General features: G+C 35.0%; 1 protein-coding gene across 2 annotated transcripts; it reads left to right on the top strand.

Annotated features, from left to right (window-relative positions):
- The first annotated feature begins 5189 nt into the window (after positions 1-5189).
- On the top strand, positions 5190-16362 carry LOC107791957 (uncharacterized). Of its 2 annotated transcripts, none has more exons than XM_016614119.2 (15): positions 5190-5475; positions 5565-5793; positions 8774-8885; positions 13017-13129; positions 13239-13361; positions 14124-14314; positions 14428-14503; positions 14607-14693; positions 14807-14887; positions 14993-15025; positions 15151-15204; positions 15474-15515; positions 15630-15708; positions 15809-15879; positions 15973-16362. In XM_016614119.2, the coding sequence occupies exons 2-15, from the start codon at positions 5629-5631 to the stop codon at positions 16060-16062; spliced, it is 1317 nt and encodes a 438-aa protein (XP_016469605.1). In that variant the 5' UTR covers positions 5190-5475; positions 5565-5628; the 3' UTR covers positions 16063-16362. The 2 variants fall into 2 exon arrangements, with proteins under 2 accessions (XP_016469605.1, XP_075082145.1); XM_075226044.1 differs by having other exon boundaries at positions 5472-5518; positions 5732-5793.
- Positions 16363-16576: the final 214 nt, after the last annotated feature.

The following is a 16576-nucleotide window of genomic DNA, read 5'->3' as shown; positions in this document are numbered from 1 at the left end:
ACCCTCAAAGCCAATCCGGCTATGCCCTATGACAGGCCAGCATTGCTGAACTCCTGAAAGGCCCTGTTTATAGTAGCGGAACAGAGAACCGCAAATTGGGGCACCAGGCTTACAATTTCCTCCAACAAATTTAGTCTGGGGAGATCTCGATCACACGGGAGGAATTGTTCGTTCCCGCTTCCACCCGAATAAACCCCTCTTCAAACATTCTTATGTCATCGGGGTCAATATCCAAACCGGACTCATAATCATCTACAACCACACCATTTTCCCTCTCACTGGCTGAAGAGGAGGTACGAGCTTGTTACGAAGTCGACGGACCACTCAGAATGATCGCAGCGTCCTCCGAGCTCTACCCTACATCCAAAGAAGCCATCTCCACGATCAGGGGAGGCACAGTTTCAACGCCTAAACCAGTACCCATATCCGATTCAGACACTGCCAACATAAGTTCACCCCTCGAAGGCCCCTCGGTCTTAGCCACTATCCTCTGCCTTTTTAAAGGGGCATCATCATCTTTGTCCTCCAACGACTCGTCCACTAAATGAACTGCGGGAGCCGAAACCCCCGCTAGGGAGAGGCATCCGAGCAGCCAAGCCCGCGCAAAGTCGAAGTCTGTAAGACAGTGGCGGCCTGAGCAGGCTCATTTGCATCCACGATGAGTACGGGCTCGGCTGAGACGCCCAACTGATAAAAGGCAGGTGTAGGCGCCCTCGTCCTCCTTGCTGCCCTCCGATCTACAAACAAAGAAGAGAGATAAGAGGATAGAAATGATGGTATAAAAGCCAACAATTGAAGCCAAATGTGACTTACCGGCCGCAAGTCTATGCCTGAACCTCTCATTGAAGTGCAACCACTCGTGAATCCCAATAGTATGAGGCAAAACCTGACTCAACCAGTCGCGAATGTCAACAAATGGTGAACGAGGATCCCGCTGGGATGCAACTGAAGAAGAAAAATGATCAAATAACCCCAAAATAAATGACGATCATTTTAGAAGGGAAACACTTACGAGCAAAGTTCCACTCCTCGGGGAATCTGCCGAGGTTCAATATCACGTGTGTTGTCTTCACGTAGAAGAAATTTTCCCCAAAACAACGATTAGTTTTATCGTCCATCTTCACTACCAAAACCTTGGTCCCCTGATGGCGCATATGAATCATCGTGCCCTTGTGAAAACTTGGGGTGAAGAGGTGAAGCACATGGCGTAGAGAAATACCATGGTTGGACAACTCTACATATTTGACAAGCATGAGGAAAAGCTTGTATATGTACGGAGAGAGCTGAGTCGGACACACATTGTAAAAGCGGCAAAAATCCTCTACCAAGGAAGGAAGAGGAAGTGTGTAGCCGACGATAAACGGGTACGCTTAAAATGCGCAGTACCTCGGGCGGTGTGTTTGAATTACATCACTACCAGCGGGAACGATTTCAACATGGGCCGTGATTCGCAACTTAGTTCTAAACGCAGTGATCACTGCCGCATCCACCATGGAAATAACAGGTTCAGGTTCAGGTTCAGGTTCATCCTCAGGCAGGTTTTTGAAGTCTGACCTAGCCTTCTCGGAGCGTGGGATTATCTTGTCCACGGTGGGAAAGTTTTCATCTTCCACCACGGCCACCCCTTCCTCATGGGGAGGTGCATCCGCAGCCAATGTCACAGGGTCAGAGAAAGCATTGACCATTTTTCTAATTGTGTGTAGAAGAAGTACAAAGATGAAAGAGATGACAGTAGCAAAGGATACTAAGGAGGGGAAGAAAATACAAAAACTGAAAACTGGAAGAAGAAAAGAACTCGGGCTTTAAAGGCTCTAAAAATACAACAATTCAAATGAGGAGTGTCTATCCCTATTTATAAGAACATAGGCACCCCAATCAAGAAATCCCAAATGTCGCCTCATTAACTTTGAAAGGGAAGAAGCGAGGGAAACGATGTAACGTGTGGGGAACGTGCGCCATAATGACGCATGAATAAAGTGTGAGTTCAAACTAACGTAATGTTCAGGTGCGTCTTTTGAAGCGTCACCTCGCCACCTCGCAAACAAAGCAGAATCACTCTTCGGCCAAGGTTCTTAGATTTCTCAAAATAAATGCAACTGGCGTAGTCCACCCGCCGAACTCGCCCAAAGGCAACCTCGACGGGCGGAGGGACTAACTGTGTAGGTCGAAATCTGAACAGAAGAATCTTACTTAAGGGAGGGCGATCGAGAGCCAACCAAGTCGAGATCACGTATAGGAAGCAATACACTAACGAGTGATTCAGCTACGGTCGAGGTCGAGCACTACATTCAGCCTGAACGGCTAGTTCAACCCTTAGATATCTTTAAAGAAATATTCAACAGATTCCAAGAACTTAGGTACTCCGGTTAAGGACAGTTGGGTAAAGAAAGTATTTTAGTATAAATATTATAGGAGAGAGTAACTGAGGTGGGGGGATAGACAAAAATTTACATAGAGATATAGACACATATTTAAAGATGAAGAGGGATCTTCATCTCAAGCCCCTCGCCAAGAAGAAAGGAGAAAAGAAGCTTTGATCCTCAGTATTCATCGGTAATTGAATTATATCAAATGTGTGGAGGTCAGCCTTGTTCAAGAACGGTGACCCTTTTTATCTATATATTCATTGCTATCATTTAATGTTATTGAAAACATCACCTTTTTCTTACATTATGGGATTCAACCATTATTGTAATCTAATTTTGTGTTCAGGTATGTTTGTGTATTTTTATCTTCTATTTCAGATCTAGGATAAATTATCTTTGGTAAGGATTTGCCTCAAATCTTCCTATTCGATTAGTTTAACAAAAATATTTAACACTTTTTGGTCAAACAATATACCCTCTTGAACCAAATTTTAACCACTATACATTTTCCTATTTTTAAATCATTTTGTTGTAATTTGCTCATTTTCTTAATGAACAAGGTCACTGGCAATGTAGTAGTTTGACATACAAACATTAAGACCCTCAATGCAAATTTCCCATAATACCAATATTTGTGTTAGTTTGTTCTTGTCCGACCCAATTATAATTGCCCGTGCTGAGCACGGGCCCTATATGTTGGGCTTATAGGTGCAAAGGAAAGTCATACAAAGAGGGGGCAAGAACAAAATTATAGGACACAAGTTCCACAAGATATTAGTATATGATAATAATACAGAATACTGAATCTCTTCTTTATCTACTACATCCTAACAATGGAAAATTAATAGCCAAAAACAGAAAATAAAATCATGTTTACTTCTACTCTTGGCAAAAGTTCAAGAATCTTAAAAGCGGTTTCATCAATCTAATTTGTTCAACCTCCAATCTTGATTTCTAACTCATATTATTGGCAAATTAATTAAAAGTAGACTGTTTAAGTGGTTGGAACGTAACATTTTCGAGCTACATATGTATTCTTTAATTTCCCTACTCTAACTATTAATGAACTAGTAAGTTCACCATATTAATCCAAAAGATTAGTTTAAGAAAAGAACAAGTTTAACTAAAAATCTCTTAACCGAAAGTTACTTGCTATTAAAGACCTAATTAATTACCTTCTAGTGTACGTAAAGAAATTAATAGGACCAAAGTTAAAAAGAAAAAAGACAAAAGAAAATGACCAAAAGAGGGGACCCGACCAAAGTGTGAGTTGCTCATCCTCTACCTTGTACGCCTCAAAGCGTAAGCCACATGATAATAGGACCTTATGATTGCTTTAACGAGTGTCCCCCACCCCCCCACCCCCCACCCCCCACCCCCCCATTTTTCTAAATTTTAGATAGCAGAGTTATTACTGATATTTAAAAAAAAAATGGAAGGTATTAGAAATTTTATATGAAAAGAAAGAAAAACTCATAAATAGAAGAAGGTTTGAGGCATGATATTTTTATTATTCCCTCCGTTCCAATTTATGTGAACATGTTTGATTGGGCACGGATTTTAAGAAAAAATAAAGACTTTTGGAATTTGTGGTCCTAAACAAGTCAAAAAGGGGCCCAGAGTATTTGTGTGGTTATAAAAGTTTCTCATTAAGGGTAGAATGATAAGTTTAAGCTAAATTGTTTCCAAATTTAGAAAGGGATCATTCTTTTTGAAATGGACCAAAAAGGAAATAGGTTCACAAAAATTGGAACGGAGGGAGTATATCTCAAAAGATTGATTGCTTATAATTATTGAAGATAGTAGACGATGATCTTTCGGAATACAACAAGCCTATTACCCTCCGTTTCAATTTAGATGGACTAGTTTAAAATTGTTTCTTACAGAAATATAGAGTAAGATTGTGTACAATAGACCTATGTAGTCTAGCCCTTCCTCGGAACCCGCGCATAGCAGGAGCTTAGTGCACCGGGCTGCCCTTTTGAGTTTTATTAGATACGGAGTTTAAGGGGAAAAAAAGACTTTTGAAACTTGTGTTCTTAAAAGCTTAATGGGTAAAAGTTTTGTGGGGCCACGACATTTATGTCGTTATAAAAACTTCTCATTTAGGGTAAAATAGGTAAAATGAAGAGTTTAAAGTTGAATTATTTTAATTGTAGAAATGTGTCATTCTTCTTTAAACGGACCAATAAGGAAAGTGAGTCATTAAATGTATAATTTGAAGAGAAACAATGTACTTATATAGGAAACATTAATAATTAGTAATTTTTTATTGAAATTGTAACTATTCAGAATAGATCACTCCAGTCTTTTAGAATCGGAATTTTCTTTATTATTGTTGTTGTTATTATTATTAGTATCAAAATAAATATGTTGAATCATTTTAATTTTAAGTCTTTGTTGAAGCATAGCTGAAATATGGCTTTACAACACCATTTTTGCAGGATCATCTTCAAAAGTCCCAAGTAACAACTAACAAGTAATTACTCTTGAAGCCTTCTTATTATATCACGTTTTAATATTACAAAGTATAGAACATAAATAACATATAATAATAACAATTATTACGTTTTAATCTCAAACAAATTAAAATCGGAAATATAAATCCTCACTGAAAATAATGTGTACCAAAAAATAATAATCGAAATATACACAAACTGATTCAAACACGAGTACAATTATATGCAGTGAGCTTTAACTTTAATATTTCATGGTTTTGCATGAACTTGCAAGCTACGCATCATTTCAACGTCGCACTTTCATTACTCTTTTGACCTAAATGACTCCTCTTGTATATTTAGTGTGTCATTATATACCCCCCACCCCACCCCACCCCAAATTACAACCACTTTTCCTTTTCTCTGTTTTTACTTGCTTATCATTTAGTTGATAACTTCCTTCATTTTCTTTTCCTCAAACTGTATAAATATTTACGGAAAGCACTAGTTTCCTTAACATAATTTAGCATGCAAAAAAGAAAAAGATCATTCAAAAGATTAAAGTCATAAATTCATAGGAGACAGAGAGAAACAAATATTCTACAATGAAGTACTATATCAACTTCTTTCTCTGCTTTTAAGATCCTTCTTATGTCCTTTCAAGATTTGGGGTTAGTTGTTTTTTCCTCTTTTCTTATGTCATTTCATGACTTGGTATTATTTTACAACTTTTTCTCTTTTCTGTTTTGTTTAAATTCAGTGTTTTTGAAGCTGCAAAAGAGCAACAAAACTAGAAAACAAAGAAGTGATAGACAGAAGAAACAATGGAGAAATTTTTTGGGCTTAGCCATCTATTTATGACAGTATTTCTGAGTTGCTTCTCAACATTTATGGTGATTCCACCTATGACTGATATCACTTTATCAGCCATTTGTCCAGGCAAAGATGAATGCTCCCTTGCTATTTACCTCACCGGAATTCAACAAGCGGTAACATTTCCTCCTCCGTTTACTTTTACTTTTTTTTTTTTTTTACAACTGTAACATGTCGATCCCTCGTTTTGGTTAACTGTGTCGATATAATTGTATGTGACTTGCCGGGATGGTTAAAGCTGCTTCTGAAGGGATTCAGATGCATTTTGGAACTTTCAGATATAGTTATGTCGCGATCACATAAGGGGTTCCGTGATCACAACATTACTTACATGGGGAATTCCTCCATTCTTACGTATTACGTATGATTTGAGAATGATTGGAATTCCTCTATTCTTAATTAGAAGTTTGATATCTGAGTCACTAAATAAGGAATCTTTTACTATAAAGCGTTTTCTCCTCTTAGTAGACTTATTTTACGAATCAAGATTAGTAGAAATAGTGCCAATATTCGATGTCTAAAGGGGAAAAAACGAAAGAAAGAATATAATTACTTCTACCAAAGAATGGTCCATAACCTATATTCAAGCAGTTTATGTACCGTAGACGATTTAACCGACCATGCTCCTGCTACGACATTTGCACATTTAGATGATATTACCATACTATCAAGAGGATTGGCTGTCTTAATCAGAAGTTTGATATCTCTAGTCACTAAATAGTTAAAATTTGCAAAAGTAGTTAAAACTTTTATTATGTACTATTTGAGAATGGTTGGAATTCCTCTATTCTTAATCAGAACTTTGATATCTGAGTAACTAAATAAATAATCTTTTACTAGGAAGTGTTTTCTCCTTTTAATAGACTTATTCTACGCGAATCAAGATTAGTTGAACCAGTGGTTTGAATATCCAATGTCTAAAGGAAAAAAATTGTTTTATCTCCTTTTCCTTTTTATTAACATTACTTTAATTTTTTGAGTTGTAAATATACACAATACGTATAGCCATTTCAAGAAAAAAGTGGAAAATTTTTCTTTTATCATCCATGTGACTGTAGTTATCTACTCTTTGTACTTTCTTCTTCACATAGTAATGGCTTATTGCTTCCTTTTTCCCCCTCCTCTATTATCACATCAAAATGACATTTATTCATTGCTTATCTCACAATCAACTCTCCTTGCTTTAGAGTCTCTTTTACGGATAATATCAACGTAATCTTGTCATTTGTGAATTGTCTAAATTAATTAATTGACCCGTGATTAAGTTTGACGTAATATATTTTTGTTATTACTATATCTAACATATTATGTCTGTCTTATTTTCCTGGTTACTACTCTTGTTTATTATGAAATTTTACTTAAAGATATCTTTTAGCTGACCTAATAGTATAAAAATTCGTTTAAATTATTGTCAGGACATACAAGTTAAACTCTAAATAAAATCTACCATTACAATAATAACCACAATAAGATTTTTTTATCATATATATAGTGTTTTCAGTTTTCTCACTACAATAGCATATGTGCTCTAGTTTGATAAAAGAAATTATAAGTGATATAAATTCTAATACATTCACAAGTTAAATTACTACATTATATTTTCTTGTTAATTCCATTAGCCCGTCCAGAATTAGTGAAAATGGCATGAAAATAAATGTTCAATAAGAAACTAAAATTAACAACTCGAATAAAACATGAAAAAAATTAAAGAGATAAAAAAAACAAAAAAAGAAAGAAAAAGAAAAAGGTGGATGCTTTTAATTCATTAGCTAGATAAAGAATCTTAGCAAGTACAGCACTATTCCCTCCGGTTCACGGTTCACGATAAGTAACCAGTTTCCTTTTAGCACGCCCATTAAGAAAATACTAAATCTTATACAAAAATACCTAGTATGATTAAACTACCCTTATTAAATATTGGTCACATAGTTATATTTAGTAGTCAGAAAATTTTTTAGAGATATGCACATAAGGGTAAAAGAACAAAAACAAATTGAATTTTTTCTTGATTACCTAACTGAACACTTATTTTGAACCAAAATAAAAAAGTAAACTGGTCACTTATTATGAGCCGGAGGAAGTAGTATATATCTATGTATGAATTTAGTCTCCACGCCTATGGTACGATAATAATCGATTGCATATTACATTTTTGGACCACTTTATATAGGAAGTTTCCTCGTCTAAGTCTTCTACATTGGTTCTTTAAGAAACTTCCTTCACTGGCAAATGAATTATTACTTTTTTAACTTTTTTGATCTGATTATTTCAAGAGTTCGTCATTTGTCAGTGAACAAAAGTCTCATGTTAGCTCATGTTATTGTTTGTCCTACTTCCCTCTTAAGCTACCCTTTAAAATAAAATAAATACTTTTTTGTTTGTATTTTACTTTTTTTTGTTTAACTTGTAGTTTTTATTTGAAGCCTACTAACTCGACTAATCTAGAGTTACGTTGATAGGGCCATTATAGGTGCCAAAACGTTCAATACCAGGAAATTATATATTTGTAATACTCGAATTTGATATCTCTAATTAAGAGCAGAGGAATCTCAACCATATATAAATAGAAGCGGATCTAAAAGCATTATATTGATGTGAGTTCCAGGGAACCCAGTAGCTTTTACCCCGACCATGTATATGCATCAAAAAATTCATTAAAAATCTTTAAATATTTTACTGTGAACCCAGTTATAACTTGAGATTGATGAAGGAAACTATAAAGTTCAAATTGTGCATCCGCCTTGTATATAGAGTAGTGACTTAAAGGTTGTAGCTTCTTTTTGCGCTATCTAAATTTAGAAGTTTAATTCCGTCAATTTTTTCAACAAAAGCCTTGGAGCAACGGTAAAGTTGTCTCCGTATGACCTATAGGTCACGAGTTGAAGCCGTGGAAACAGACATTAATGCTTGCATTATGGTAGGTTGTCTACATCACACCCTTTGTGGTGCAGCCCTTCCTCGGACCTTATATAAATGCAAAATACTTTATGCATCAAACTGTCCTTTAATTCCGCCAATTTTTCATTTTGTTCCTTTCTTTTTTTCTTCTGAAATTATAAGTTTTAATGGGTATTTTTGCGCATGACTATTTTGCAGATAGTAGGTATGGGATCACTAGTGATGATGCCAATATTGGGGAATTTGTCAGACACTTATGGTAGAAAAGTGATGCTAACTGTTCCCATGACCCTTTCCATTTTCCCTCTAGGTAATTTCTTTCTCCATTTTCATCATTTCTTCTTTTCTTTTTTCTTTTTTTCCTTTTCCACTTAACTTAATGGGATATTAAAGCAATTCCACGTCTGATTTGATTGTGATTGACATTTGTGTAATTACTCCCTCCGTTTCAATTTATATGAACTCATTTGACTGGGCACGTAGTTTAAGAAAAGAGAGAAGACTTTTGAACTTGTGGTGTAAAATGAGGCACATATATTTTGTGTGGCTATAAATCATTGTATAAAAGTAAATTGTTTCCAAATAAGAAAAGGGGTCATTCTTTTTGGCACGGACCAAAAAGGAAATAGATTCACATAAATTGAAACGGGGGGAGTAGTATTTAAGAGAACTTTTAGGCCTCAAGGGTTGGTGAGTGGTCAAGGGTGACCCAACAAGTTTTGTAGTCTAAAGTCAAATTTTATAAGGGGTTTTAACTTTTATTTTTAAAAAAAATATTTATTTATTTGAAATCTACTTTTCTAGTGTTTCTTAGATACGAAATTATGAATAATTTTTTTTATAATCAATATCTCCTACGTAATAAGTTTTTCTTAATTGTATATAGCTAATCTATTTTATATTTCTTGAGACATTGATGATCTTAGATAAAATTTTATCAATTTTAATTTTGAAAACTTCTTTCCGCTGAAACGACGGTAACAAGAGTTATTAACATTATTCCATAAGCAATATAGGCATTGAAAAAAGAATCAAATCTTTATATTTGACCGAGTGTATCAATTAAACTGCTATCTTCTAATTGCACTATTTTCCCTAATATTTTTAATTCCGAAAATAAATCTAAACCATCAATATCGAATTGACTATTATGCTCTAAGGAACATTCAAGATTAATGCAATATTTTTTCAAATTTTCATCATGTAGTAATCTTAATTTTTACTGCTAAATAGATAACCAAAAATATTTTCATATATTTCGAATTGTTTAAATCTATTTTGAAGTGAAAAAATAGCTTTGTCTAATGTATATAAAGTAATCACTTCACAGGACTCTTCGAAAGATTTTGAGATTTTATTATCAACATTCTCGTCAAATTGTTACTTCCTATATATCACACGTTTCTTACGAAATTCGGGTTCAATATTCATTTCAAGTGCAATTTTCTTGGCACAAATCATATCAGTTGCAAATCTTTCTTCTCAATACTTGTTAAACAAAGAAATCTAATTTTTTTTTACTTCACATAACCTTTTTTTAAACTTATACATAGCCTATTAGGCGTAACAACTTCTATTCTAACGGACTGAATATCTTTTATAAGGAATCGGAGGAATATGCGACGATTTTTTCCCGGAAATTCCCAACGAAAAATACAGACTATTCCTTCCTTTCAAATGGGCCCCCACAAATATGGGGCCTAAATCAGTTGCTTTATGGAATGGTCGCCCCTGTAAGTGGTTTCCCACATAGGATACCTGGGATCGGTTCCTCTCATCAGTAGCCTGCTCAGTCAAAACTCGTCGCAGTAGGCGTGCCTAGTGCGATTTATATTTTCCGTATGGTTTGCGAGCTATTATATAGTGAGCAGGTTATCCAGTGCGCACCCAAAAGGTAGAGATGCGAGGTTTCAATGGGAATTTTCCAGGAAAAAAAAAGAGATGTCGTCTTAATCCATTCGGTTAAGTGGATTTTTAGGCCCATTTTCAGCGGTGCACAAAATGATGGATAATTGGAAGGGCATTTGCATCTATACCCGCTTTTTGTGTCACGTTTTAATTTGTGCCCGCTTTGCAAAAAAAATTGCAAGCATACCCGCTTTTTCGCATAACTTCAGTATACAGGGCTGAAGTAGCAAAGACAATCGCAAAACTTCAGCATTCTAGTAGTCGGGCCTGAAGTTTAGCTCTAGAGCTGAAGTTTTTGTTTGTAACTGGCAAACTTCAACTCTAGAGCTGAAGTTTTTGTTTGTAAGCTTCAGCTCTAGAGCTGAAGTTTTTGTTTTGTAACTGTCAAACTTCGACGCTAGAGCTGAAATTTTTGTTTGTAACTGGCTTTTTGTTTGTAAGTTTCAGCTCTAGAGCTGAAGTTTTTGTTTTGTAACTGTCAAACTTCAGCTCTAGAGCTGAAGTTTTTATTTGTAACTGGCTTTTTGTTTGTAAGCTTCAGCTCTAGAACTGAAGTTTGACAGTTATAAAACAAAAACTTCAGCTCTAGAGCTGAAGTTTTTATTTGTACTAATATTTTACTTGGCTCTCCTCTTCTGGAGTCGAATTTTTTTAATCATTTGACTGCTTTTTCTATACTTAGCAAAGACAACTATAATCACTGGTGATTTCATATGGATAACTCTTTGTACTTTTTGTAGCCAAGACGAGAGTAGTTAATCTGTCATTTATCCTTAATTATGGTGGTTCTTTGTTTAGGCGAAAAGTTGCTACAAATTACTTGGGCTACTTATCATAGTTGTGTTTGTGTACGTATATCTTCCCTTCAAATATGTTACTCCATTCTACTTCATCACAGGTTGCCGTTTTTGAGCTCAATAGATGACTCGTTCCACTTCATGAAAAATCTGAACAAACAGTTAAGTTAAATCCATAATTATGCTTACGTAAAAGAATACTAATTGAGACAAAACGAAGAAGAAATAATCTGCACCAACAGCATCAGAAGAAAGAAGAAGAAAACGAAGGAGGAGAAGAGGAGGAGAAAGGGGCCTGAAGTTATTTAAAAAGTGGGTACAAGTTAAAAAAATTTAAAAAAATGGGTATAGATTAAATGGGGGTGACTAAATAGGACGCCCCGTGCAATTTTTACATAATTGAATTTAAGTTACATACTCTGATAATGTAAAACAAAATTATATTATCAGTGAATATTAATATGTAATAGCATGGAAGTTGAACTCAAAGAAAATGTAACATTGAGAAACAATGAAAAGACAAATTCCTAAAAGATTATCCAAATGCCAAGTTAGACAACTTAATTTGTTCTCTTTCTTTGCTATACCTTTTCTTTTTCAAGATTTTTTTTCCTATTATCCATATAAAAAATAGGAAAATTAAAAGGTATTAGTATAAAGCACGTACGCATAAAATATTTGTTTTCTCATAGCCCACTATATATATAGTACTCTATTAATTAAATTTGTTGCTTTCAATCTCTTTTTCTGAAACCTACAACCTATTTAAACTTAGTTTTCATCACCTAAAAGAAGAGGACTGAAAGTGGAAACTGATATTGCTTTCTCTTTTCCTCCACTCTACGTCCTTTTCTTTCTTTAGTTTCTTTTCTTTTCCTTTTTCCCTTTATCAACACTTCTCCATATGGTGGCAATTGATCAAACAAGATTTTCTTTCTTTGTTTATTTGTGGTTTTTCTTTTTCTATAGAAAGATAGATGCCGCTATAAAACATATCATTTTATAGTATTTTCGATCTTTTAAAATAGGAAATACAGTACAAAATGGATAACAAGTCCACGATGATCAACAATGCATTTTGTTTCAAATTTTACTTTGAGACTATATACCACCTAATATAAAGAGGATATTTATGTACATAAAAAGAATTTTAATTAGCGTTGCTCTGATGGTAAGTAACCCCCACTTCCAACCGAGAGGGTTGTGAGTTCGAGTCTCCCCAAGAGCAAGGCGGGAAGTTCTTGGAGGGAAGGATGCCGGGGGTCTATTTGGAAACAGTCTCTCTACCCTAGGGTAGGGGTAAGGTCTGCGTACATACTACCCTCCCCAGACCCCACTAAGTGGGATTATACTGGGTTGTTGTTGTTGTACGGTTAGCTTTTATTGAGTGTGACTCATAGTTATTAGTTAGTAGTATCATTTACCAATGAATGACTCAGCTTATGAGATGATTGAATAACCGAATGAAAGCAATTTACTTTGAATACATAGTTGATATTCTTAAAGAAACATCTAATGAATTATGAATTCAATCCACTTAAACTTCATTTTGGACGGAACAAATTTACTAATTCTTAAACATTTAATTAAATCAAAGTAACAAAAAAATAACAACTTGCTGATATAGGTTTGTATGATATGCTGCGATACGAATTTTTTTAGTTAATAAAATCGAAATGAAAATATTACACTACTGTCTTGAAAATCTGACAATTGTTTTATTGAAATGGAAACAGTGATATTAGCCTACAGCAGGACAAAGTACTTCTTCTACGCTTACTACGTCCTAAGAACTCTCATTGCCATGATTTGCGAAGGAAGTGTTCAGTGTCTTGCTCTTGCCTATGTGGTAATTCTCATACCTTAAATACATATACAAGATTGTTGTAGAAACCCGTAAACTTCAAACTCAGGATCCGCCTATGCTTACAAAAATATGAATGGTTTCTATATTTCAGGCTGATAATGTTCCAGAAAGTCGACGAGCCTCCGTTTTCGGAGTCCTCTCAGGGATTGCCTCTTCTGCTTTTGTTTGTGGAAACCTCTCTGCTCGCTTCCTCTCCACTGCTTCCACTTTCCAAGTATGAGACATATCTTCAATTATGATTTAAGTTAATGTTCAAGTTCTATACATTGGTAGTAAAAAAAAAAGAACGCGATTAAGTCAGTTATAAAGTAACTATAAGACAAGTGAGGCTTGCTCAGTTGGTAAAAACACCTCCACCTACGACCGTTAGGTCTTGGGTTCGAGTCACCATGGAGGGGAAGTGTGGAAACACTGTAGATCCTCCTAATTTGGGAGGGGTTAAAAAAAAGAAAAGAGATAAAGTAACTATAAGTAAATCTCCGTGGAAACAAAATATTAAGTAATTTGACCCTTGTACTCGAAGCTCACTGTGTAGAGTGGAATGGAGGGAGTACGTAGCTTATTTTTTAATTTACCATTTCATGCTTATTGTCATGGCGTATCCAATGTAGAGGCTATGGGTTCATCTGAAGTCTGAACTCATAACTTTTGCTCATATCTTGTTTTCTGCCTAAACAACAACAATAAACCCAGTGTGTTCTCATAAGTGGAGTAAGGGGAGGATAATGCGTATGCAGACCCCTTGCCCCTACCTTTAAAAAGGTAAAGAGGATGTTTTTGGTAGACCCTCGGCTCCGGAAAGATAAAAGGGAAGGGGCAAGCTTTCTGCCTAAAAAGTTACTACAATTAAATACGTACAAACAATAAATTTTAAACCTATTAAATTAGATGGGATGTGATAGAATCGCGAATCTGAACCCATAAATTTCAAATCTTGAATCCGCCGCTGCTTATTATTGAAAGTTAATATGTGTAGGTTGCTGCAGCAATGGCAGTGATAGCTTTAGTATACATGAAGATGTTCCTCCCGGAGTCAGTAACAAAAGGTAACATTTGTTCAAAGGAAACAGAGACCATTTGTCTTTTGGAAAATTCTCCCAAGAAAGGCTTCCAATTTTTCAAGACATTGCCTTCTTTCAGCGATATGCTCTGCTTATTAAAGACCAGGTTAGAGTCGGACGCACATATAATAAGATTATACTCATTCTGAACGTATCGACTTTAGATCCTATGATTGCATCCTATAAATACTTATATATAGTTATTTGAATACTTTGCAGCTCAACATTTTTACATGCAGCTGTTGTTTCTTTCTTTGTCAATGTTGCACAAGTTGGAGTTGAGGCTTCTTTACTTGTAAGTTTGATTTTCAATGTTATATACAAGAAATTAGTTTATATTTCTATTTATTGGAGGACTTCAATTACAAGTTAATTGGTTTTCATCAAAATCAATGCAGTATTTTTTGAAGGCGCAATTTCATTTTAACAAAGATCAATTTGCTGATTTGTTGATAATTTCTGGTATAGCAGGATCCATATCACAGGTAAACTTGATTTTGGCTCATTTTTTATTTTGTATGTTCATTGTTCCTTTTTTTTTTTTTTTTGGCTGTTAAATTCATTCTTTATATTTCTGGTTTCTTTTGAATTATTGCAGCTACTTCTCATGCCCATATTAGCTCCTGCTCTTGGAGAAGAAAAGTTGCTTTCTGTTGGACTCTTATTCAGTTGTCTTCATGTACAAAGCTAATTTTATCTATCTATCTTAATTACATCTATTTTTCATTGTTGAAAGTATTCAGTAATCTCTCTATACTGATATTGTCTCCAATTTAAAATGCAGATGTTACTTTACAGTATTGCTTGGTCCTCTTGGGTAGTAACCTCACTTCTTTACCAGTCCATTTCATATGTTTTTACTGTTTTTTTCTCTTTATGTTATGTTGTTTTAATGCCTCATCCAATTTTCCAGATGAATAAGGATTTTGCTAATGTGTGCAGGTCCCTTATGCAAGTGCTTTGATCTCTGTGTTTTCTATTTTCGCAATGCCATGTGTAAGTTAATTTCAATAATCCTTCTGTTGTTCATTAGTTTAAACATTAAAAAAAAGGGCACCCGATGCACTAAGCTCCCGCTATGCGCGGGGTCCGGGGAAGGGCCGGACCACAAGGGTATATCGTACGCAGTCTTACTTTGCATTTCTACAAGAGGGTGTTTCCACGGCTCGAACCCATGAGTTCCTGGTCACATGGCAGCAACTTTACCAGTTACGCCAAGGCTCCCCTTCATTAGAATTTTGATAAACCCTTCGTCTTAACTGCAGTTAAAGAGCATTGCATCTAAGCAAATTGGACCAAATGAGCAGGTACATTTTCAAGAATTGCTACAACTTGCTCACAATATGATATTACTATTACAAAAGAATCATTGTCTATTACCTTGCCCACAAACTGATTTTAGTTTTATTTTCTCCTTTCAGGGAAAGGTTCAAGGATGCATCACAGGCATATGTTCATTTGCAAGTGTAGTTTCTCCTCTAATTTTTAGCCCTTTAACAGGTAGCTAAACTAACATAACCCCTTTTATTCTGCCAATTCTCTGCTATCATTTTTCCAGACCTAAGTCAACTTAATCTAACTAACATGGTGTTTCTTCTAGCTTTATTTATGTCGCAAAATGCACCCTTCCATTTCCCAGGATTCGGTATAGCCTGTGCTGCCTTTGCATCAGTAAGCACTTTAGCCTTATTTACATATCTTCTGTTGCACTTTCTCTTTAGTTCTAGTAAGATCTTGTCTGTAATACGATCGATGATACTGCAGATGCTGGCCTTTATTCAGAGTCTCATGATAAGGCCAGATGATACTGTGATCAATTGCAGTCCAAATGATTCAGACTCAGGAGAGCCATAATATTTGGAATTGGAGTACGAGGCTCTAAAGTCTAAATCAGATTGTGTATAGTTCAATTTATTTATTTAACTTTTATCAATAGTTTATTTATTTATGTCATTCTGAAGCCAATCCAAAGTTCAGACAGATGAACCTCCAAGAGAAGGCTCCCATGTACCTTTGGTAATTAAATTGTAGTTACTCGAGTATCTTCTTAATAGGATTAAGAATCTATAGAAATGTATGATTATCAAAGTAGATATTGAAGGTTCTTTTTATGTTATTTATTCTTAGAAGTGAATGCAATATGATGCATCACCATTTCCTTTATTTTCATGAAATCTTCCTAATACTAGTACTAGTAAATATAAAAATAGAGAATGCAACCCACAGTTAGAGCTGCTAACCCCATTTGTCCATAAATTTTTTTTCCCTTTTTTTAAATAATTAAAAAAAAATTATTTATCCATAAAATTTTGCAAGTTTTTGAAAAAAAATGGAAAATGAGTTTTTCCAAAACCAAAAAGTAGTTTTG

Source organism: Nicotiana tabacum, chromosome 12 (assembly GCF_000715075.1).
Source record: "Nicotiana tabacum cultivar K326 chromosome 12, ASM71507v2, whole genome shotgun sequence".
Classification (NCBI taxonomy): Eukaryota; Viridiplantae; Streptophyta; class Magnoliopsida; order Solanales; family Solanaceae; genus Nicotiana; species Nicotiana tabacum.
Note: the sequence above shows the minus strand (reverse complement) of the source record. Positions and strands in the feature narration are given on the sequence as shown.

Bases quoted from the DNA above. Each gene is read 5' to 3' on its own strand.
- LOC107791957 (XM_016614119.2), top strand. From the start codon at position 5,629: ATGGAGAAATTTTTTGGGCTTAGCCATCTATTTATGACAGTATTTCTG. The intron at 14,694-14,806 runs GTAAACTTGATT...GAATTATTGCAG, and splicing joins TAGCAGGATCCATATCACAG to CTACTTCTCATGCCCATATT. The intron at 15,026-15,150 runs GTAGTAACCTCA...TAATGTGTGCAG, and splicing joins GTATTGCTTGGTCCTCTTGG to GTCCCTTATGCAAGTGCTTT.